Source organism: Anolis carolinensis, chromosome 1 (genome assembly GCF_035594765.1).
Source record: "Anolis carolinensis isolate JA03-04 chromosome 1, rAnoCar3.1.pri, whole genome shotgun sequence".
Taxonomy (NCBI): Eukaryota; Metazoa; Chordata; class Lepidosauria; order Squamata; family Dactyloidae; genus Anolis; species Anolis carolinensis.
In genome coordinates this window covers 15,598,751-15,623,814 of record NC_085841.1, presented here as the reverse complement: position 1 = coordinate 15,623,814, position 25,064 = coordinate 15,598,751, and the positions used below count along the sequence as shown (strand labels likewise).

Below are 25,064 nucleotides of genomic sequence, written 5' to 3'. Positions count from 1 at the left end.
TTTTATTCACAAAACCTTACATGGAAATAAAAACCAGTTACTGCATATACCTGTCTACAACTTCATGTATTTTAAACTCACTGTATTTTTATCTTTGTTCTCTATATATTGTAAAATTACATTTTAGTATGTGTATTTTATACAAGAATTGGTGGTGTGTTTTCAGCTATGTTGTAACCTGCTTCGAGTCACAAGGGAAAGCGGGTAAGAAATAAAGTTGTTGTTGTTGTTGTTGTTGTTGTTGTTGCTGTTACTATTATTATTATTAGTTCTTGCCTTTTGCTACTCTACTCAGACATGGTTTCTTTCTTGATAACCTTTAAGGTGCATGACTTGCAGTGACCCATGGATAAGTCAAACCAGCTTTTTGGGTTACTTGTTTTACTAAAATTTAATTTGCCTGCCAACCCCCGAAATAACGAGACGACACAAGAAAATTGGGTTTAAATATGGGCAACTTTATTAACTGTTACCTATTTAACTTTGGACTGAATATAACCCTATACTAATAGAGAATCTGGTAGGAAAAACCCCATCCAAGGTTATCTGGTCTACCCTTGGGCTGATAAGGGTGAAAAAACCTGGTTCCCGGTTGGCCTGCACCCGAGCAACCTTTAAGGGGAGCGTGTCAGAGCAGCCTTCCTCAATATTGTTGAGGCCAAACTCCCGGTATTCCAAGGGCCTTTAACTTCACCTCACCTGTTAAAGATGAATACTAGATGAGTGTTTTCTCTGATGTCCTTCACCCCAAAGAGGATGGTGCCCTAGGTATACCCTAGATTGTAAATTCCCCTATCCATTTTCCACTGCAACCTATTTAATCCAGTCCAACCCCCTGCTTCTTGGCAGGGGGTTGGACTTGATGGCCCATGAGGTCTCTTCCAACTCTACTATTCTATTATTCTAATTGCCACACCATCCCAATTTGCTCCTAATGACAGTATAGGGTAGGTGAAAAAAAAAACCCAACGTAGAAGGGAAAAAATTCCTACCCGGCCCCTTGCAGCGACCACCTTGAGCTATACTGTTGATGGGCAGGCATGGTGGGCTGAAGGTCAAATGAAGAATGGGTGTGGTGGGCTGACTGATTCCAAGATCAGCCACACCCCCTCATGTGGCTCCCAATAGGAGCCATAAGTCTCTGATCGGGGAGGAGGCAAATTGCTCTCCTCCCCCAGCTTCGCTGAAGAAGGAAAGCCCCTTGTATGTGCACTGTGCCAGATTTTGCTGTCCTGTGAAAGACACAGCTACATCACTGGGAACTATCACATAAAGCAATATTAGCAATGATTTAGAATAATTTTCTGTTTAGACCAAAAACAACAAAAAGACGATCAACCCCAATTTCCATGCATGCACAATCAATGAAAAAGAAGCACTTAACATCTTTCATTGGACTGGAAGCATTCTGCATTTCAAAAAGTATTGCAATTTCTCCAAGTTTTGCAAGATTACAAATTATATGGTTATTTAACATCTCCTTTCTGTTCTTTTTAAGAGAACATCTTTGGATTCTTTGTTCCACTTTTCTGCTAATGTATTCTGATTTAACTATTCTTGTGTTTCTCTAAAGAAGTGTTATTGACTTGAAAACACTGTGAATCGTTTCATATCAGCAATAGTTCTCTGGCATTCAGAAATGAATTGCAAGCCCTTGGTAGACTTGTCTCTTAAGAATTTGTAAATTTTAACACCATCTTGTCACAGCAAATTATTTAAATGAATTTTATCCTGGTTGAAGACTGGCTTTCTTTTGAAACCCCATCATTCACTTTCATTGCATGTAGATGATCCTGAGTTATAATATTGAAAGAGAGGGGAAAACATTAATCTCTATCTGCCTTATAGGCCTATGAATAATTGTACAAACCGGTATCAAGTTCTCTCATTTTTATTTTTTAAGTCATAAAAATTGTAGCCTTTCCCAAATGAAATATGCTCCAGCTACGCCGATAGTTTTGGTTGTTTCTTCAAAGTCTTTTGAAAAGATATACAATGTTCTTTTAAAGAATCAGTTACCATAATTGTACACTGACTGACAAATCTAGCCTCATGCACCCCTATGAATCCAGTGTGGCATAGGGGTTCACAGGGATTGTGGTCTACATGGTCCACCCAGACTGAGACCCCATTAGACCAACTGGTTCACCTTCTTCTTCATTACGTGGGCACCTCTGTTGATGTTCACCATGGGTTGCCAGCAAAGGCCAGGATTTCACACAGAACCTTGGTGGTGAGTCAGGTGCAATCCATCCCCTTTACTCTCCGTTCTATTTCTATTCCCACACTGGCTCAACACTTTTAATTCATTCATCAGCCATAAGTCTAACATCTCTTTCCTGGTTAATTACTCCTATGCATTTCACTATTCTGTATGTGCATACCAGACCAGGTGTAATCCATAGCAGCCATTAGATCCGTAGTAGCAGTAGTCCTAATGTACCCCCGTGAGTTATTGGTTTGGCCTACTGGATGGTGAAAACCTATGGAATATGCTGAAATTGCCTAATACGTTTAGAAAAATATTATTGGAGATGTAGAAGAGGGACAGTTGCTATGGCTAAGGAACAGGTCCTTTTCATGTGAAATAACAGCTGCTTTGAGTCTCCTTTTATAGGGAACAATGGGGTAATAATAATAATAATAATAATAATAGTTTTGAGGTTGCACCCAAATGTTGTGGCAGTGCTAAGCAGCATAGACAAAAGAGTCCTATAATCAACTCATGCATTAGCACCTCATTGTTTCAAATTTTGGGACAGCATGTGTGACAAATTTAATGCAGACTTTCTTATATTGTTGATACACACACATATAGTTGGCCCCTCCTTTTGCAGATCTGATTATTCACGAATCCAATGAAAATGTTTTCTCTAGTAATCTATAGGTCTTCCAGTGCAACTCGATGGTCATCTTCTACCAGAGGTTGACCATAGAGTCACATTGGCTGATGAGGGGGTTCTTAGAGAGATGTTCTCTTATGTTAAAAATGCATTTTTGTTTGCAGTTTTTCTCTTTCAAATGGATTATTTTATGTTGGAGGACTTGGAGATTCTTAGAAAGGTCTTTTTATCATTTAAAAAAAGGAATATTCTTATTTGTGCTTTTTCTCTTTCATGAGGAGACCCCTAAACCTATGAATGAAGAGGACTGATTGTATGTGTAAATGTGTATAAAACCACATACAATGAAATTTAAATTATTATTGATCACACAGAACCCAGAAAGGTGCACACCAAGAAGAGACAGTACAGTCAAGAGTGCATTATTGAGCAAAGAACTAGTCAAATCAATCAAATATTTAATACCTGGGTTTAGGCAACCTTCTGTCCTATGTCATTTTATCTGTAATAAAGAACATTCAAGAAGCCAGGGGTTCAAGCTAAGCTTTTTATTACCAGAATCTGTGAATATTCTGAGTTATTAGCAATGGGTGAGTCTAGGAACACTTCCACACAGCCCTATATCCCAGAATATCAAGGCAGAAAATCCCACAATATATGCGTTGAACTTGGTTATCTGAGTCCACACTGTCATATATTCCATTTCAAAGCAGATATAGTGGGATTTTCTGCCTTGATATTCTGAGATATAGGGATGTGTGGAAGGGCCGTAGGTTATATATTTTCTGAAAACTCTATTGAGTCTTTCCTCAGAAGGAACAGACTCCAATACACTATAACAGTATTTGTTTTCAGTGTTATTTTTGAGTACAGACAATCCTGAAACTGTTAAGCCATTAATTAAGACTAGAATTGAAGGTGCGGTTAGACAACCGGGTATGACAGTTCTTCAGACATTTTTATTTCTCCCCTGGTTGCATTTTTTTCAGCTGATGGAAAGTTATTTCTGTGATCTGACAAGCTGTAAATTGTGGAGAGCATTTAGAGCACTCTGGTTCCCAATTCTGCCAACCAGGGCCCGTTAAGGCAGATAAACCGAAATCTCATATGTATAGGTACAATGCATTTGTGGTACACAAATAGAATTTGAAGTAGAATGGCCTAGCCCATTATCTGTTGTATTGCCTGCTTTATTACTGTTTTATAGAAAAGATTTTTATCTGTCTGCCTAGATGGAACAAGATCTCAGGATGACACTGCCAAAATATGTTTTCTGTTGAATAACCAGAGAAAGAATTCTACATTGTCAATTGCCAATTGCCAAAGTGCCAAATTTTTTTCCAGATATTTTCCCTCCTCTCCACCTACATATAACACAAAATTTTACAAAACTATATACAGTTTAATGATATTGGTTTTTAGAGTTATCTTTATTGCATGCTGTGGGAATTTACTACTGACTAAATTTATGCAGGCCCAGGATGATGATCCTTGTTGTTAATTGATATCATGTCAATTTCAACTCAATCTATGAATGAAGGGCCTCCAGGTCATTTTATTATTAACAGCTTTGTTTAAGTCTTCCAAACTCAGGAACATGGCTTCCTTGATTGCATCTCTTCATCTGTAATGCAACCACTTTCTTTTCCTACTGCCTTCTGCCATACCAAGTCTATGTTCCATGGTGTTGGTCCTACTTTGTTTATTTTTATAGGTAGAATTTAGAAGTTTAAGAGGAGGATCTACATTGTGTTGACACTGTGTGGATTTTTAACAGGAACAGAGCAATATCTGTTCACAAAAGTGGCTGTTTTGACTCAAGAGTATATCTGAATAGAAGTGCTATACTTTCTTGTGAACTTCATCAGTGCTATGATGGGATGGAATAATTTAAGGCTGCAACTACAATGTAGAATTAGTGCAACTTGACACTACTTTAACTGCATTTGAATGTGAGTTTTAATTTTACAAGATCTTTTGCCTTCTCTGACAAAGTATGCTGGTGCCGCCCCAAACTATAAATCCCACATTTCAATATCACTCAGTCAACACAGTTGAAATGCTGTCAAACTGCATTAATTCTGCATTGTAGATCCATTCATAATCAATGTTATTCAAAGAGACATTCCATGGATTGATGGCAAATCCTCAACAACAACCTCTATCAATTATTAGCCCACAAGTGTTTCCAGAAAAGGAAGCTGTAATTAAGAAGCATAGATTCTGCTGTACTATCTTCAGTCACTAGGTGGCAGAGGTCTCCAATTAGCACATAGGTTTGCAGTCAATGTAGTCTGAAGTCAGGTAAAAGAAGTCATTTGGAGCAATTATGTGGCTGCCTCCCATTCCTTCATTAGATAGAATAGGTGTGGAGTAGAGAGATTATTCTCTGAGATAATTGCAGGGGTACATTGTGGCAGTGGTCAAACATGCATAGGGGATATGACTTCACTCAGATAGGTAAGGCATTGTATGCCCAATAATTACATCTACATAAATTTGCTTGAAGACCTCTGTGTATTGTACTGGAATCTATTCCAACTCTTGCAAAGCTTAGTACTTTCAGTAGTAATAAAAATACTGAATATAATATGAATAAATGGCATTTCAGACATAGCATAGCCCTTTACTGCTTCAGTAAATTGGCATTTAAATCAAAGTTGTTTAATCATTCTGCCTGGTGAACTGCAATACAACATCTTCTATGTAAAAAAGAAATTGCCATGAACAATTATTTTATCCACTGTATATGAGGAAAGTTATATATCACACCCACATGCTAATAAAATGCTTTGAAGTTCTAACAGCCAGAAAGACTTTGTGATTAACTTACATGCATCCAGTACCTTTTGGGCACATGTGAATTATAAATGATAATAATGATGAGCCTTCATGCTAATGTTATTATCTTATATACATCATCTTCTTTCAGTGCCACTATCAACCACTGGGTAAACCTACTGATGGTTTTTAATTCTGCAAAGAGATAGAACTACTTAATAAGAAATCAGCTATTAAGAGGCAATCGCTGTATGATTCTCATGCCTAATGGGGACAACTGGCTCTCCATGTCCTCTCCCTATTTTATTTTTGCTTCCCCTAATTACTCACAAGAAATGGAACCTAATCACAAAGTAATTCAACCCTTTGATTAATCAATACAAAGAGCTACTTGTCATTGTTGCACAAGCTACCTTATTTAATATGGTATTCATTAACAAATAGGAAGCAAGGGCTCAGAGTAACAGCTTTCTGGAAATGACTGCATGTTCATTATTATCTGAAATAAAGTTTAAGCAAGTAAAATGCTGTACATTATAAAGAATACATTTTTACTTGAACCAGCTTACATCAAGGATGGAGACCACTGGCAGTGTAGATGTTTTCTACATAAAATTAGCAGAAGCCAAAACCATTTAAACCTGTTATAAAAGCTAATGAGAATTGTGGTCCAATAACATCTTGAAGGTTAAAGGTTTCCCAAAGTCGGTGTGATGCTTCTAGTATAAAATGAAAAATCCTCATAATTCCTGTCTTGTGCTTGGTTTCTTTGGCTGAAATCATCTGTGCACCTACCTGGAAGTATTTCCCATTAAAATAATTGAACTTGATTCCAAGTATATGAAAATAAAATGGAACAGTATATTTAGAATAATAGAATCATAGAGATGGAAGAGACCTCATGTGCCATTTAGTCCAATCCCCTACGAAGAAGTAGGAAAATCACATTCAAAGCACCCTGACAGTTGGCCATCCAGCCTCTGCTTAAAAGCCTCTACCACACTCCGGGGCAGAGAGTTCCACTGCTGATTTAGGAGCAAACTAATTCATGATGGTTTGAGCATGGTCTATGGGCTACATCTACACTGTAGAATTAAGACAATTTGGCACCCCTTTTAACTACCTTGATTCAATGTTATTGTCTTTAGCTTTCTCTGTCAAAAAGTGCTGGTGCTTTTTCAAACTACAAATCCCAGGTTTCCATTTCATTGAGCCATGGTAGCTAAAGTGGCATCTATCTGTGTTAATTCTGCCATGTAGATGCACACTATGACTCTGGAAACCCATGGGTGACCTTGAACAAGTCATACTCTTTCAGTCTCAAAGTGAACAAACCATAATAATAATAATAATAATAATAATAAAACTTTATTTATACCCCGCCACCATCTCCCCAATGGGGACTCGGGGCGGCTAACATGGGGCCATGCCCAGAGCAATACAACATAATAAAATATAAGAACAACATATCATAACACCATTTAAAATACAATAAATAATAATAAACAGAACATCAAGAAATCAAAAAAGAAAAAAAAAACAATAAATCAAGGGCAGGCCGCTTGAACACAAAGATAAAACCCATGACAAGAAAACCCTGTGATAGGTTGCCTTGGGTCACTATAAGTTGGAAACAAATTGAAGGCGCACAAGAACAAGAAGTTCCAAAGTCATCTTTCCCATTAAAAGGTTCATTATGGTTTTCTTAGGGTTTTTTAAAAAAACAAAACAAAAAGCTCATATCTAGTATCAGTGTGGGAATATACAGTTAAGGAATATGCCATTGTTTCATGTTTCTAATGTAAAAACATAACATCTTCTCCCTCTCTGTTATGTTACCTGCATTAAATACCGCTTACGGTATTGCCTACAAGCTGCTAATATTAATAATATTGTGAGAGTAATTGACTAAGTTGATCTATTACATTCTGAACTGGAACACAACACTGCACACTGAAACAAATTCAATTTAAAGCTTATTCTAGTCTGAAATCAAGCATTTGCCCAAAAGATCAACCCAACAAAACCATTTTCCCAGTAGCCAAGAGAGATGCAACTTATTATTCTAAGGTATTACAGTTTCAGCTGCATTTGTGAATGTATTTCATAAAAAGTCTTACTATTTTTAATTAATACTGAAAATATGGGAGATAAAGAGCTGATACATTAAAAAGTATGTTGAACGGCTGAAAGCATAAGTACTGGATAGTGGGGACAGCAGGTTTACATAATAAAAAGCACACCCACAAATGATATTGCCTTTCTCCTGCCAATGAAATTTGATTACAAGGAATAAAGGCAGATTACTCAGCCATTACTGACATGCAGGCTTTCAATTAACACCTTCATCTGGGTTATGATGGATCTAATTTAAATGCTAAATCACATCCATTATTGTTTTGAGAAGAAAATTATTTCCTTTGGTATAAATAGATGTAAGAAATACATATTATCCAACCTTATAAACAGCCTATAGCAAACTTGTCCATTAATTGTCCAACAGAAATATTTATCTCCCTATTTCTCTCAATTCAAGAAGGCTGGAGAAAAAACTACAAAGACTTTTTAAAAAGGAAATGAAAAAAATCCATATCTATTCAAAAAATAGAGGACAATGCAGGTTTTATTATTGTGTATGTGTAGGGAACATTCAACCCTTTTATATCTTCTGACTCCTTGCTTCCAAACATTGTAATTTGAAAATATCCCAATAAAAATCATCATTCAATTTTATATCATCTTCCTGTGACTCACATATCAATAGGCTAATTCAATTATTGTAAAATGGAATTTGCTCCAAATCCACAACATTTCATATTCCTTGCCAATTAAAGAACTGAACAAATAAATCATTGGGATGACTTCAAGCAATCTAGCGATATTAATAATAAACCTACCCCTACAGAGTAAGAATAAACTTCATTTCTCCATTATCCTTACACAAGGAATAAATCCAATCATCCCCCCGCACGCCCCCTGGCCTCTGGACAATAACAAAACTGGCAGCTATCAAATCCACAAACCTGCTAAATGAAAATATTCTCATTTAAAGCTATTTAATTCCATTTGAGACTAAACAGATTTAAATCCCTAGTACTTCATCTGGCCTGACATGGGGATGGGTTTGCAAACCAGTTTCTTTAAGGGGAAAACCTGAAGGATAATTCAACATCTAGAGATGAAGAACACACATACACACAAATCATCTTTTCCTTTCTTAATCTAATTCTCTGCAATTCATTCCACACTCCACAATCTTGCCCATCAAAATACAGGCTCATCTTCTCCATCAATCACATCCTTCATGTCCTCAACATTGTTATCTCCCCACTAACCTCCTCTCCACCTAATCTGTTTGAAAAGTTACAAAGATAATGGTCACATGATCATTCAAAGGGATTGAGGAAGAAGGGCAGGAGTATTTAACAAAAGGTCCAAGTATGAGATGGATGAGGGTAAAGCACAGCTGCGAGATTTCACTCGAATGGAGGAAAAGCCATGCAGTCTCCACCTCCTGACCTTCCCTTTCATTGAGGGAGAGGCTGGTAGGGCAAGGATGAAACAAGGTCCTTACCTTCGCTGCAGTCTTTCCCACGGAAGCCAGTCTGGGAGCAGTCACACACTGCCTGGTCATTGAGCACAGAACAGACGCCGCCATTGAGGCAAACATCATCCCGGGCACACAGGTGACTCTGTTCATCATCCAGTCGTACTTCTTGACTCTCCACAGGTGAGGACTGCGTGTAGTTGACCCTTACATCTGTTATCCAACCTTTGAAGGGTTCTCGGTCCTTCACCGAGGAGAGTGTTACTTTTAAAGTTGGCGAACGTAGCTCAGGAGGCAACCCTCCTAGAAAGAGGCCACTAAAGACCGTCATATCCCGCCGTTTGGATTTGACCTCCACCCATTTTGCCTCTGCCTGGTCAATTAATAGCGTTGTGTTCTTAAAATTGCGGCGGACGATTACTGTGTGCCACAGGTTGTCATTGACGGCCATGTCGGAGAGTAAGATGGCAGGCTCGGCACAGAAGATGGAAAAGCTCAGCTGAAGGCGCCCGCCTTGAGTCAGAATTAACTCCAAGAAATCGCAGAAGCCCTCGTCGTCGAAGTAAAGGACCAGACCACTGGAACTGCGGGTCTTCATGTTGAAGCTCATTTCGCTCTCACAGCAGGCATTCCATTTTGGGAATCGAGTCCATTGGCCCTCTGCTCCCGGGAACTCTAGGCCACTGCCAAGCTCGGCCCAGCATCCCAGGAGCAGTGCCATCCAAAGCAGGAGGCAACCTCCACGCCTGAGGAGCACAGGCCCCATTCTCCGTGGGGTGGGGTGGGGGAGAGGGGGGAGAGGAGGGGGGAGTGGTGGTGGGGGGTTTGAAGCAGACAGGGTAAAATCTTTCCAGGAACCACTCAGACCAGATGGTAGACTCTTGCTTTCTTAGTGTGCTGGGAAGGACTAAAGTAGTTGCCTCCACCCAGTAGGAGAAGTTCTGCTGTGTCCACCTATGGCCGAAATCACTTCTCCTCTTAAAGGGAGGAAAGAAGAAATCAAGCACCAAGAGATGTGCTCCTTTGCTTGAGCTGTCTTTAGAAAATAAAAGGCACAATAGATGTTATTCAGTCATCTGCTCGGCTTCTGAGACAAGTGTCTACCATTGACTCAGCAGATCATACCATTAAAAGCCCATGTTGTTGAACTGAAAAGAAAGATGGGGATGGGTGAAAAATATACAGATGTGGGGAAGCCCACAAAGTACCCAGAAAGTCTTCTCCAAGTATCCACAGACCCAGAAAGATGGGGTCAATATCCAAGCATTCATAGAGGGATCAGTATCCACGTGCACGTAGTAGTCATATTGTCCAATAGTGGTATTTCCCCAGGCTTTGCTTTTTCTGCTCACTCTTCACTTCAAACAGCAATGGCCAAATCTCAATCCAGTCTTCCCCAAACCAAAGCTCTCAGGGAACCATGATCTGCCTGCCATAAAGCAGACAAGGAAATATTTTTCCTCCTCTTCGTTTGTGAAGAGGCTGAAATCCAGAAGCTCTCAGGCAACTCAGAAGCTACTTGTTATGCAAAGCTTCACAGCTCCTGATTTGTCTTCTCTCTGTAAGGCCAAAACTAAGAAGATTGCTGCATTTGATTGTTGGAGGGATTTTTCCCAACGGTGTTCTTTGTGAAAATGAAACAGATCTGTAAAGATTTAAAACAACAACAAATAAATAAAATTACAATTTCAACCCTGAGAATTCTGTGAAATGAAACTGTAAGGCAAGTGAGAAAAACTACAGCTATAAATATAAACTCAGCCAATTTTAGGCTCCCCTGCTGTAATAGAACTAACATATACACTTAATGGCCTGGACTGAGAATCTTTCTTGTCACAAATCCTATAGAAGTTAAAATGCTCTAGTCACCATTTGCTTTAGTAATTTGAGGCACAAAATTCATTTAAAATGATTTGATCATGCAGATGGCTTCTTACAATATGAAGGCCCATCCAATGGTGTTTCCTGATATTTCACTATCCTCAAATATAAGTCATGATAAAAATATAAAGTCTTGCCTATGATTCTGCCTTCAGTGATATTTTGCATGATGTGAACTGACTTTTTCCCCTTACAGTGTTCTTAAAATCATGTAATGTAGATGAAATCACAGCAGGAGTAACCAAACCATGACCTTTCGCAGGTTGTGGCTGTCTTATTTTCCCTGGCAGAAACAGCATTGTCGTTGCTTATTTCTTTGTTTTCTTTCTTGCCGTAATTCACTTTGAAACAATGCATTATTGTAAGGAAACCGAGAAATGTATTCATCTAGATTGTTGGTACGGCAAGTTACCTTTGCTGCTACATGATAAAGGACTGTATTTTATTGTGCATATGCGTCCATATCTTGCGGAGTTTGATACTTCTATATGATTTATGAGTGTATGTGCATGCTTGTGTGGTGTGTAACTAGGTAGTTTGCACATTTTAAAGCACAATCCACCACTAACACCAAAAATAATAATACTCCCAACTGCATCTCTAAAATCATACATAATTCACACTGTCCCACAGTGTCCCACTGCTGCCCTAGTTGTCTCCTAACAGAATTCAACCATATGCAGCAGCAAACCAAAACAGCCTGAACGTAGCAACAATATCAGAGCATAATGCTCCCTAGACTGTGCCTAGGCTATCAAATGTCGTTTCTTCCTTGATATGCCTCAAGTACTTCAACCACCCCTTGCCACTCATAACTTGTCTTGCATTGTAACTGGAAGCATTTCTATTTCAGCCATCTATCGCATTGGCCTGTGATGAGGAGCATTTCTCTGTTGTGTCATTAAGAGGCAAAGCTGGAGGGAGGGAAAAGATTCCATTGTATGTATTATGTGTAATATTTTTTGGAATTTTGGAATTTTGGAATTTTTGGGTTTGTTTGGGAGTTTAAGAAAAACAAATGTTTTTTTCCCCCATCAGTCAAGGCATTTGTTGCTAATTTTTAACATCTTGGAACTCCAAAATGGAGGATGAATATGTCAATATTCTAGGTTCTCAAAAGGGCATGGTTTGCTTTCTCTCTCTCTCTCTCTCTCTCTCTCTTTCTCTCTGTGCAATTTAATACCCTGTTGTTTCCAAGGAATGCAAAAAACAAATTGATAGTGATAAACATTTTGGACTCCCCTCCCCACAACAAATCTTAATGTATATATAATTGTTTGGGAAAACAGAAAGCTGCCCTGCTGAGTCAAACCATTGGTCTGTCTACCTGCAGGGTTTTAGACAGCAGTCTTTCCCATTCCTTCCTAGAGATGCCAGAAGCTGACCCGGAGACTTTGTTTTTGGCATACTATCTACTACCAAACTGTGTCTCCGTCATTCCTTTCTCAATAAGGGAGTGAAACTATTATCAATAACTGGGCAAATCAAAGCTCTGACTACAATTTGCTGAGACTCAGTGTGGACTTTTTTTGTGCATCTGGAATGACTTGAGAAACTGCAAGTCACTTCTGGTGTGAGAAAATTGATTGTCTGCTAGAACATTGCCCAGGGGACGCCCAGATGTTTTGATGTTTTTTCCATCCTTGTGGGAGGCTTTTCTCATGTCCCTGCATGGAGCTGTAGCTGATAGAGGGAGCTCATCTGCACTCTTCCTGGGTTGGATTCGAACCGGCAACCTTCAGGTCAACAACCTTTAAGATATCAGTCCTGCCAGCACAAGGGTTTAACCCACTGCTCCACCGCAGTGTGGACTGTGTGTGGACTGTATCTGAAGGAAAACAATGGGATTATCCTTCCTGCAGATTCAAGGAAAGATGCCACAGGAAAACGGGACAAAGCACAGGCAGAGTTCATATTTTGAACCTCTTTCCTCTAAAGTATTCCTTGAATTAAGTGCTGTAGGCAAGACAAGAGAAGAAACTCCAGGGAGTGGATATACAATGAAAGACACTAACTATATTAAATTTAAATAATGTGGATTTTTTCTAGGGTGCTATCTTTGAATGCATATGGGAACTCATTAAAGTTGATCATGCTTGGCCATCCATGATTATCACGGAAGGTCCAGAATGCTCGTTTTGGAAACACTTCACAGATGGAAATAAGTCTATGCTTGTTGTAGCACACACTTTCTCATAAAAGGGTCACTCCCATGATACAGCCCACCATGCACTTTTGCCCATTACTCAAAGTTCTTTCTATTCGATATTATGGCACCCTCCATTGGTGTAGAAGATAAATAATATAACCTAATCCTTTGCTAAAGATATATGGGGGGAAACGCAACTTGTCTAACAATAGTCTTCTATACCAAACATCTTAAAACTTCAAGCTGTTTAGGCCTCCAACTCTCAGAATTCCTGACCCCCGAACAAGATGGCTATTGGCTAGGGCTTCTGGGGGTTGGAGGCCCAAACAGCTGAAGACACTGCTTCTCCCCCAACAAAAAAAGAGAAAAGTGGAAATAGAAGCATGGATTTAGAAGGGATAAATCTAAACAGGACTGTTCCTAAGAAGGTCTGGTGGACCTTAGCGGGCAGGTACAGCGAGATGAGTGAGGTCAGCAGTCTACTTTCATGCAGCCAATTCATCTCTCTCTCTTTCACACACACACATCCACACCCACAAACCTGGGGGCAGTTCCAATTTAGGATTCCTCCAGGATTGGAATCTGCTGTTCTCATCAGATGTAGGCAACTCCTTCCCTACAAAACTTTGCTGCTTGCTTCCTCAGCACAGCATTTTGGCAATGATGCTCAGCTGCAGAAAGGGGTGACTGGCTGGTTGAGGACGTGGCAGAGTTTTGTGGGGAAGGAGTTGCCAAGCTCATTCATCGCTATGTTAAGTGCCTAGATTTGAATGGCGACTATGTTGAGAAGTGGCATTTGGGTGTGGCTTTCAACAGCATATGGTAAATGTTTTCTCCTATACTTTGTTCATTTTTAATCCAAAACGTAATCTACTTTCTGGATAACCCTCGTATTACCTACAGTACCTGTGTTCCTTTTGTCTCCCCGACTGACCATGCTTAGTTTCTAAGATTAGATGGGATTAGGTCCCTTCAGGATATTTATGTATTACTGATACAGTTTTAGTGACACTGATACAGAGACGGTGGGAAAATATGAAGAGAGTAAAATATTATTTTTAAGTATCCATGCCTTTCAAACAAGTGTGCCCAATTCTGGGCACCGCAATTGAAGGGAGACATCGACAAGCTGGAATGTGTCCAGAGGAGGGTGATTAAAATGATCAAGGGTCTGGAGAACAAGCCCTATGAGGAGTGGTTTAAAGACCTGGGCATGTTTAGCCTCCAGAAGAGAAGGCTGAGAGGAGACATGATAGCCATGTATAAATATGAGGGGAAGTCATAGGGAGGAGGGAGCAAGCTTGTTTTCTGCTGCCCTGGAGACTAGGACATGGAACAACGGCTTTAACCTACAAAAAAATGAGATTTCACCTGAACATAAGGAAGAACTTCCTAACTATGAGAGCTGTTCAACAGTGGAACTCTCTGCCCCAGAGTGTGGTGGAGGCTCCTTCTTTGGAGGCTTTTAAGCAAAGGCTGGATGGTCATATGTCGAGGGTGCTTTGAGTGCAATTTTCCTGCTTCTTAGCAGGCAGTTAGACTGAATGGCCCATGAGGTCTCTTCCAGCTCTATGGTTCTATGATTCTAAGTGTGTTCTAGATCCCAAAAGGTGGGAAATAATCACAAAAACTGAGTCTCTTTCTGCCCTTAAGCTCTTTAAAACCCAGGTTTTCATTTCATTGAGCTATTGCAATTAAAGTGACATCAATCTGTGTTAATTCAGCCATGTAATTTGAAGGGAGAATGAGTTGCTTGAAGACTTTAGAATATTGATATCAATCACCCTGGCAAATAAATATATCATGGGTGCTCTGTCTGTATCGATAGATTTTGCATCAATGGATTCTACCACTCATGTCTTGAAAATCATAAAAAAAAAAATCCAAAAAGCAAACTTTGATTTTGTCACTTTATCCAAGGCACATAATTCTACTATGCCATTGAATATAATGCGACCTGAGCATCCATGGATGTTAGTACCTCAGGGGATAGCGAATCCAATGTATATCTATTTCCTTTCCTTTTTCTCCCCCCCTCTCTCTCTGAGGCTTACAGGCTGCATACACTTTATTCAAAATTGTCAACAGTGATGCCTTCAATTGATTTACTTTTGGTTAGTTATTATAAGTTTATATTGATATTGTTGTATTCATTGGTTTGATTTGATTTGTTTGCCTTCATTAAGGCACTGAATGTGTTGTTGAAGGCTTTCGTGGCTGGAACTATTGAGTTGTTGTAAGTTTTCCAGGTTGTATGGCCCTGTTCCAGAAGCATTCTCTCCTGATGTTTCACCCACATCTATGGCAGGCATCCTCAGAGGTTGTGAGTTATATTGGAAACTACACAAAGGATGTTTATATATCTGTGGAAGGTCTAGAGTGGGAGAAAGAACTCTTGTCTGTTGGAGACAGGTGTCAATGTTGCAATTAATCACCTTGATTAGCATTGAAAAGCCTTGTACTTCATGGCCTGGCTGATTCCTGTCTGGGGGAATCCTTTGTTGGGAGGTATTAGCTGGCCCTGACTGTTTCATGTCTGAAATCCTCCTGTTTTCAAAGTATTGTTCTTTATTTATTGTCCTGATTTTTTTAATGGATTCCCCCAAGCTGGTATCTGCCAATCCTTGAAGCTTGAAGCTCTCCCACCCTGGATGCTGGACCTCTTGAACAACCACCACATCAAACTGCACAGAGAAGCCACTGAAATACACACATGTGGACAACTTCAACAGAAATTGTTCATGAAAATGAACACAATCTGGCTACCAATATTTTTTTAAAAAAATCTCTAAAATCAGGACAGTAAATGAAGAGCAACACTCTGAATGCAGTGGAATTCCAGGCATGAAACAATCAGGGCCAGCTAACACCTCCCAACAAAAGATTCCCCCAGACAGGAAGCAGCCAGACCTTGAAGTTGAAAGGCTATTCAATGCTAACCAAGGTGTCCAATTGAAACTTTCACACCTGCCTCAAACAGACAAGAGTTCTTTCTCCCACCCTGGACATTATTCCACAGATATACAAACCCCACTGGACTAGTTTTCCAACAGGCCTCACAAACCTCTGAGGATGCCTGCCATGGATGCAGGCAAAAGATCAGGAGAGAAGGCTTCTAGAACATGGCCATACAGCCCTGAAAATTCACAGCAACCCAAAGTTGTTATTTGTTATTACAGTAGAGTCTTGCTTATCCAACCTTTACTTATCCAACGTTCTGGATTATCCAGTGCAGTTTGACTTTTAGTAGTCAAGTGTTTTTGTAGTCAACGATTTCAATATTTTGTGATATTTTGGTGCTAAATTTGTAAATACAGTACACAACGTTACTGTGTATTGAACTGCTTTTTCTGTCAATTTGTTGTAAAACATGATGTTTTGTTGCTTAATTTGTAAAATCATGACGCAATTTGACGTTTAATGGGCTTTTCTTTAATCCTGCCTTATTATCCAACATTTTTGCTTATCCAAGGTTCTGCCGGCCCGTTTATGTTGGATAAGTGAGACTCTACTGTACTTTATTGCTGATGATTTGATGTCCACACACTTTGGTTCATGCATAACATTATTTTTAAAAAATGGTGTGTATAATCTCTTTTGTGCATATGGTATGTGCAGGAAACATAAAGGAATGCCGTGTTTAATCCTGGCTCCTACTCCTGGTACATCATGCAAACCTTCCCAAGCCCCGGGGGAGATTCTGACATCCACAGGATGCGCGGTTATCTCCTGCCTTTCATCTCTCTCTCTGTCTCTCTGCCCTATCAGCAGGGAGAGGCTGCCAAGAGCAACTGCCCAAAGCAGCGCGGAAAGCCTGGATCCATCTCTTCCTCTTCTCCAGCAAGGCAGCCAAGCCCGCCGAGGTTTCTGCAGAAGAAGCAGCAGACGTTGCACCAACAGCAGGCGCGCCGGGCAGGGAAGGGAGTTGGCGCCAAGGCTGAGGAGGGCTTCCTTCCTTCCTTCCTTCCTTCCTTCCTTCCTTCCTTCCTTCCTTCCTTCCTTCCTTCCTTCCTTCCTTCTTCCTCTCCTTCCCTCCATCCTTCCTTCCTTCCTTCCTTCCTTCCTGCCTTCCTGCCTTCCTGCCTTCCTTCCTTCCTTCCTGCCTTCTTCCTCTCTTTCCCTCCTTCCCTCCTTCCTTCCTTCCTTCCTTCCTTCCTTCCTTCCTTCCTTCCTTCCTTCCTTCCTTCTTCCTCCCCTTCCTTCCTTCCTTCCTTCGTTCCTTCCTTCCTTCTTCCTCCTCTTCCTTCCTTCCTTCTTCCTCCCCTTCCTTCCTTCCTTCCTTCCTTCCTTCCTTCCTTCCTTCCTTCCTTCCTTCCTTCCTTCCTTCTTCCTCTCCTTCCCTCCATCCTTCCTTCCTTCCTTCCTTCCTTCCTGCCTTCCTGCCTTCCTTCCTTCCTTCCTGCCTTCTTCCTCTCTTTCCCTCCTTCCCTCCTTCCTTCCTTCCTTCCTTCCTTCCTTCCTTCCTTCCTTCCTTCCTTCCTTCCTTCCTTCCTTCCTTCTTCCTCCCCTTCCTTCCTTCCTTCCTTCGTTCCTTCCTTCCTTCTTCCTCCTCTTCCTTCCTTCCTTCTTCCTCCCCTTCCTTCCTTCCTTCCTTCCTTCCTTCCTTCCTTCCTTCCTTCCTTCCTTCCTTCCTTCCTTCCTTCCTTCCTTCCTTCCTTCCTTCCTCCTCTCTTTCCCTCCTTCCTTCCTTCCTTCCTTCCTTCCTTCCTTCCTTCCTTCCTTCCTTCCTTCCTTCCTTCCTTCCTTCCTTCCTTCCTTCCTTCCTTCCTTCCTTCCTTCCCACTCCAGCTAGGTGCCTCCAGACACTGCACGGAGGGAGACGGACAGCTGTCAGCCTCCCTCCCTCCTCTATCTCTCTCTCCCTCCCTTCCTCCGCCAATCAGCGCCGTCATCCCGACTCCAAACAGGTATCCTCTCTCGCTCCATTCCAGGCATTCAGGTATCTCCCGACACTGAGGAGGATGCGGACACTTTGCCACCGCCCACACTGGTCTCGTCTCTCTCCCCTCCAGACCCTGAAAAAGCAGTGGGGGGGGGGGGGGGCGGGCTTGGGAGGAAGCGGAGGCCCAATTTATGGCGTCGCATTGAGCCCGCCTTGGCCGCTCCCTCCCATTCACCCCCTTCCCAATCCCCAACACATCCACACTTCTCCCCGCTGGCTCTTTCCTTTCTCCCGCACTCACAACTCCGATTTACCCCCCCCCCCCTTTTACACACACAAACGCACAGTGTCCCCACGCCTGGGGATTGGTGTCAGCCAAGATGGGCTCTGTGTTGTCCAAGGCTTTCATGGGCGGAATCACTGGGCTACTGTGAGTTTTCCAGTTTTCTATATGGCCATGTTCCAGAAGCATTCTCTTTTGACGTTTCCTGATGCAGATCTATGGCAGCCATCCTAGAATCATAGAGTTGGAAGAGACCTCATGGGCCATCCAGTCCAACCCCCTGCCAAGAAGGAGTAAATCACATTCAAAGCACCCCGACAGATGGCCATCCAGCTTCTGCTTAAAAGTCTCCAAAGAAGGACATAATTAAAACATAGCAATGAAAATCCAATTAAAACAATATAAAAATATAAAACATATGGTTAAAAATCCAATCATCCAAAATCCTGTGCTGTAGCCGTAAATCAGTCCGGGTCGTCTTTATCATTTAATCTTCAAAAGCCTGGGCACATAGCCATGTTTTCGGGGCTTTTCTAAAACTCAAAAGGGTTGGGGCTTGTCGTACATCTCTGGGGAGGGTGTTGCACAACCGAGGAGCCACGATCAAAAAGGCCCTAGTCTCCAGGACAGAAGTAAACCAACTTGCACCCTCCTCCCTATGACATGCTTGCTCCCTCCTCCCTATGACGTCCCCTCACATATTTATACATGGCTATCAAGTCTCCTGTCAGCCTTCTCTTCTGCAGGCTAAACATGCCCAGCTCTTTCAGAGGTTGTGAGGAACACCACTCAGAAAACAGAGGAATTCCAGACATGTATCAATCAGGGCCAGCTAACACCTCCCAACAAAGCTTGTCATAGGGAGGAGGATGTTGGACCACTGGGAACAACCACCATGTCAGACTGCACAGAGAAGCCATTGAAAATCACAAGCATGTGGACAATTTCAATAGAAAGGAGGAAACCATGGAAATGAACAAAATCTGTCTACCAGTATTTTAAAAATTCTAAAACCAGGACAGTAAATAAAAAAAACAACACTCAGAAAGCAGAGGAATGCCAGACATGTATAAATCAGGGCCAGCTAACACCTCCCAACAAAGCTTGTCATAGGGAGGAGGATGCTGGACCACTGAGAACAACCACCATGTCAGACTGCAGAGAGAAGCCATTGAAAATCACAAACGTGGACAATTTCAATAGAAATGAGGAAACCATAAAAATGAACAAAATCTGTCTACCAGTTTTAAAAATAATTCTAAAATCAGGACAGTAAATAAAAAACAACACCCAGAAAGCAGAGGAATGCCAGACATGTATCAATCAGGGCCAGCTAACACCTCCCAACAAAGGATTCCCCTAGGTGAAAAGCAGCCAGACCTTGAAGCTGCTAGGCTATTCAATGTTAATCAAGGCAGCCAATTGAAACATTCACACCTGCCTCAGACAAGTTCTTTCTCCCATCCTGGACATCATTCCACAGATAGACAAACTCCACTGGACTAATTTTCCAATACACCTCATAACCTCTGGATTTGCCTGGCATAGATGCAGGCAAAACATCAGGTGAGAATATAGCCCAGAAAACTCACGGCAACCCAAGATGGGCTCCCTTTTTAGAGGATCTTGAAATTCTCGTTGTCAGTGCTAAAGAGTCAGTGCTTTGGGGCGGTGGGGGGGGGGGTTAAGAAGGCCAGCTTTTCATATCCAGATGACTGGCACCCCTCCACATGGCCCCTTCCTCTGCTGAGCTCCACACACTCAGGGGGAAAGAGAAGAGGAAGCCAAAGGGAAGGAAAAAGAGAAAGCCTTTTTCCAAGAGGTGATGGGAAATGGAGGAGAACATTCATGAAGCTCGTGGGGGGACATAACCCCCCCTTAGCAGAGGGAAGGGGCCAGCTGTGAAGGAGGTGAAGAGAAGGCTGAGAAAGAATGTAAGACTCAAGTCTTCTCTCTCTACCCCCTCTCTGTTTCTTTCTGTCTTTCCCTCCTCTCTAATAATTGACAGGCAGGAGCTCTCCATGGTTTCCCTGGGCCCTCCCTTGCTTTGCCTGCCTGCCCTTCTAATTGCAAGAATCTGAAATGCTGCATGCAAAGCATAGTATCCCAGAGTTTTCAGCATACCAAGCAGAGCATCCTTGAATTGAAGGGGACCCCATGGGCCATCCAGTCCAACCCCCTCCCGCCATGCAGGAAGACACAAACAAAACACGCTTGACAGATCCATCCAGCCTCAAAACCTCCAGAGAAGGAACCCCCCATATTCTGAGGAAGAATATTCCACTGCCTTCTCTCTAATGAGCAAACATGGTTTTATATGTATGTTAGGCACTGAATTTTGCCATTATTATGTTGTAAACCGCTTTGAGTTTCCCCTGGGGTGAGAAAAGTGATATATAAATACAGTAAATAAATAAATAAATAAGTCATTTCCCCAAACTCGTGAAGATGAGTATGCTCTCTGTAGAAGCCTGGGAATGAAGCCGGGATGTTTTCTTCTTCCTCCTCAATATGCAACAATCATGCTGTTCCCCACATGCTCCCTGCATGGATACCAAACACAGACACACACACACACACACACACACACACACACACACACACACCATCCAGGAAGGGAGCTAGGTTGCAATGACTAGGCCACCTGGCTTTGTGCATGGTCTCCCTTGGTTAGTTGGAGTTCCCCAGAGTTCCTGAGATGTCAAATAAGAGGCCAAGGATTTCAAGTGAGGATGCCAGGAATCAAATGTAAGAGCTTCTGCATGCAAAGCATGCACTCTGCCACTGAGCTCTCTTCAAATGTGGATTTGGCAGATGAAAAATGCAGGAGGAAATGGGGAACGAGGTTGGAAGGGAGGGAGATAAATATGTGAAAAATGTGCCAGAAATTGCCAATGGATTACCATGTGAGTGAATCACAGAAATGAGATTGTTAGGTGAGTGATACTGAGGCTGAGGATGAAAGCTAAGGCATCCAAGAAGGGATGGGTAGAGATATATTGCTTGGGTATGGGTTTATGAAGAAGCTAGATGGAAGAAACACATTCACATTTGTGCCAATAATGAGTTAACATGTGTAAAAACTGTAGAGAACTCTGTGTGTACACTGTGTGCATATCTTTCACATGGCGGTAAGTGATAGAAAGGGGTGTGTGGGTTTTGTGCATTGCAAAGATCTGCAGAATGAACTGGCTATAGTCTGTCTGGCTATATCTCCCATTGCCATTAGCAAAGCAGAGTCTTTATAAAGCAGTCTGACCATGGAAGGGAGCTTTCAACTAGGCTTACCAAGGTGTTTTGCAGAAGAAAGACTTGCAGTCAGTGCAAAAAAAAAATTGTGTGTGTGTGTGTATGTATGTATGTAAAAGGGGAAACTGATAAGTTTGTTTGTAATCCTGATGCCTAAGACAAATGTCAAGATGGTGCTGGCATTTGTGGGTGTTGCCATATAGATGGGTGTGTGTTTGCAAGCATGATAAAGGACTCTGGAAAGTGTTGTGTTGCTGGGCAGGTGAATTGCAGGGATGGATAGGATTGCCATTCCCTGTGTGTGCTTCTGCATGTAACAGGCAAAGGTGAGAGAAATGGTGTTGTTGAAGGCAGCGTAATGTATGATGGAAGTGTATTCTCATTAAGCATGGAACTAATTACAACAGGTGTCATAATGAATGTCTGGGGGTCATTGTGTCTCAGACTATGAGACAGATTTGCAGCAGTCTTTGGGAATGGACTCAGCATATCGGAAAGAGATGTGTGTATAGATATGTATTTTTTTCAGAGGGATAAATGGTATCATTTTGCAGGTTTGGGAAAAGGTTATAAAAAATTGAACCGTGTGTGAGCAGAAGGTCCATATTGGAAAGTAGACACCTTCATGACATTGGTTGTGCATGAGATGGTTGTGCATGAGATATCTTATTCCAGAGGTCTTGAAGGTGTTTTTGAGAAAGTTCCTCACTCAGAACCTTTGATGAGAGGTGTTTAGTTGTTGTTGTTGTTGTTTCTGCTGCTGCTCTATGCATTGTAGATTTATTGTGAAGGGCTTTGGGGCTGCAGGAGTTGTGTGCTCAGAGTGCCAAAGCATTCTGGTTGTAAGTGAATGGCTGTTTTATTTGATGTTATCACAAAAGAGACTTTAGTTGGTGTCAGGTGAGCTGTGAACACCTTTTCTTGTTTGTTTGTTCGTTTGTACATGTGTGTGTTCAGTGAGGATAATGTGGTTAGATTTTAAAAGATACAGCTGAAGATTGGACAGACAAAAATGGAAGGTACACCTTTGCAGAGGGAAAGTGGTCACTTATTCTGCCTTATAGGAAGCTGAGATCTCTCCAAGGTTATGTGTGCTTTGCTTTCATGAACAGAGGCATTCACACACACAAACACACAAGAGTGTGAGTCAAGAGGGAGGAGTGAATGGCAGATGTGTCCCTACAAGTGTCAGCCGAGAGAGCCACTGCGATTGAGGGGATCCCCCCACAAGATCCTTCTCAGACAAAATGATGACCACCCCTTTTCTCTCCCCCTCCCATCTCTCTTTGCCTCTTCTCATGCACACAGACGCGCACACACCACAAGAACCACAGAAATGGGAAAAATAAAAATTTAAAGCCCACTTGCTAATTTATTATGGCTGATATAATGATAAACAGCACCTACTGTCTAGCCATTTCCAAAACAAGTGAAGCAGATCTATCACAGAAGATGGATTGGTAATTTACCATGCATGCTTTCAGAAGGCTCTGGGATTTTTAATTTAAATTTTTTTTCTGGTTATCAGGGAAAAAAATAGGAAACTTCCCTGTTTAATGCAAGGGGGAAACCAGATCCAGCTGCTCATCCATATAGACAATACCTTGTTCCAAGACTACCTTACCATACCGATCATTACTGTTATTGTTATTAAAATCACGTTTTGGTCACAGGTGCCCCTGTTGAGCTATTAAACCAGGGCGGAGCAGCGAGGGAGAAGGAAAGCGAGAGAGGATAAAGCAAGGTGGATGGATACCACAAGGAAGGCAATAAATCCTTCACAAATAGCAGCGCGTTTTGACGTCTGCCCAGTTTTGGCAGCATCCCGCTCTCCATCGGATTTTCTCCCGATGCGGGAAAGACCCGGAGAACATACGAACGACAGCCTGGAATAGAAAGGGATGGGAGGGAAGGGGAAAAACCCACCACCAAACAGCCTTTGCTGCAGCCAGGAGAGCGAAGCGCTTTGATTCAAAAGCGATTCCTTGACACCAGCAGCCTTCACTTATTTATTTATGGTTGTTTGGCGCCCCCTCCCCCTTCCTCGCTCTCCTCCCTTCCTATTTCCAGCATCAATTGCTCCCCCTTTTTTAAAAAAAAGAGGGGGTGAGAAGGAGGGGGGAAGGAGGAGAGCTTTGGGGTTCGCTTGTTTATTGTCCCTCTTCTACCCGAGGGGCACGAAAAGAGCAGCGGTTGCAGGTCAGGCGTCAAATCCTCCCCCAAAATAAGGCACCAGGAGGGATTCGGAGCAGTTTCTGAGGCAAAGGGGAGGAGAAAGGGGTTCTGCTCCACGTCGTCCCCCATCGGTCTCTCTTCAATGGATCCCAATGCAAAGCATCCAGAGACACAGGACAAGATATCCACTTGGCCACCCTTAAGATGGAGAGGGGACATTGGGATAGCGGATTCTCTCTCTCTCTCTCTCTCTCTCTCTCTCTCTCTCTCTCTCTCTCTCTCTCTCTCTCTCTCTCTCTCTCTCTCTCTCTCTCTCTCTCTCTCTCTCACCCCCCCCCCCCCCCAGCCCTGAATGTTTAAGCAGCCAAACCTGAGTCAGATCCTCTTCCCTCCGCAACAAGCCTCCCCATAGCTCAAAAATCCCTACAGCTCTCCTGGCACATCCTTCTCTTCTTGGAAAAGGCTGCGCGCGGTGACAGCAAGAAGCCGACCCACCTCCCTTGGCGCATCCTTGAGAAACGACCCGCTTTTTTGTGTCCAGCTGAGGGGTGGGGGTCCCTGCCTTCCCCACCCTCCCCCTCGCCCCCCTCCCTCCCTCCCTGGCCTCACCTGTCCCCTCCCCAAGGCGCCTCTTTACCTGCGCGGCCGCGTTGCCTCTCCTCTTGTTCGCCTGGAAGCGCGGCTCTCCGGGAGACCTGCCTCGGCCAAAGCGGGCGGCCCCTTCGCTCCCCGGGAGGAGGAGGAGGAGGAGGCGGGCAGGGGAGGAAGGAGGAGGAGGAGGAGAAGAGGAGGAAGGCGGAGGAGGAGGAGGAGGAGGAGGAGGCGGGGGGGAAAGGTGCCATCCGTTGCCTTTTCAGCAGCGTCAGGCTGGGTCTCCTCTCCCTCTCCCTCTCCTTCCAAGAGTCAGGGCGGAGACGAGGGAGGGATGGAAGGAAGGAGGGCTGGCGGATCCCCACGTGACGCGCGTCGGGCGCTGCCTGTCTGCAAGAGGAAGGCGGAGTCCGGCGGGCTACAGCCGCAGCCTGGACGGACACCTCGCCCTGGGCCACGGCCTCCATCCCAGGCGGGGAGGGAGACGACAGAGAGGGAGCCCTTCTTCCATTAGGTCGTGGGTTATCCCTTTCCCCCCTTTTGCCCCCACGGTGGGCTCCCTCGTACCCCTCCCTTCCAAGCCGGTGACGTGATTCTCCTTCTAAACACCGCCCCCCCCCCTCCTTTTTCTTTCCTCTGGCATCCTGGGAGGCTGTTCTGGCGCTGCAGTGTGGCGAGGAAGA

General features: G+C 42.7%; 1 protein-coding gene across 39 annotated transcripts in view; it reads right to left on the bottom strand.

The window, feature by feature from the left end:
- Positions 1-24,756, bottom strand: part of nrxn1 (neurexin 1) — a 1,150,439-nt gene extending 1,125,683 nt beyond the window's left edge. For 12 of the 39 annotated variants that reach the window (XM_062968856.1, XM_062968858.1, XM_062968876.1 and 9 more), the window contains exons 1-2: positions 24,428-24,688; positions 9,199-10,816 (exon numbers count right to left, since the gene is read on the bottom strand). In XM_062968856.1, coding sequence (XP_062824926.1) covers positions 9,199-9,937 — 739 coding nt within the window. In that variant the 5' untranslated portion in view covers positions 9,938-10,816; positions 24,428-24,688. Of the gene's footprint in view, positions 1-9,198; positions 10,817-24,427 lie in introns of all 39 variants that reach the window. The other 27 variants (XM_062968883.1, XM_062968884.1, XM_062968872.1 and 24 more) reach the window with 7 other exon arrangements.
- Positions 24,757-25,064: the final 308 nt, after the last annotated feature.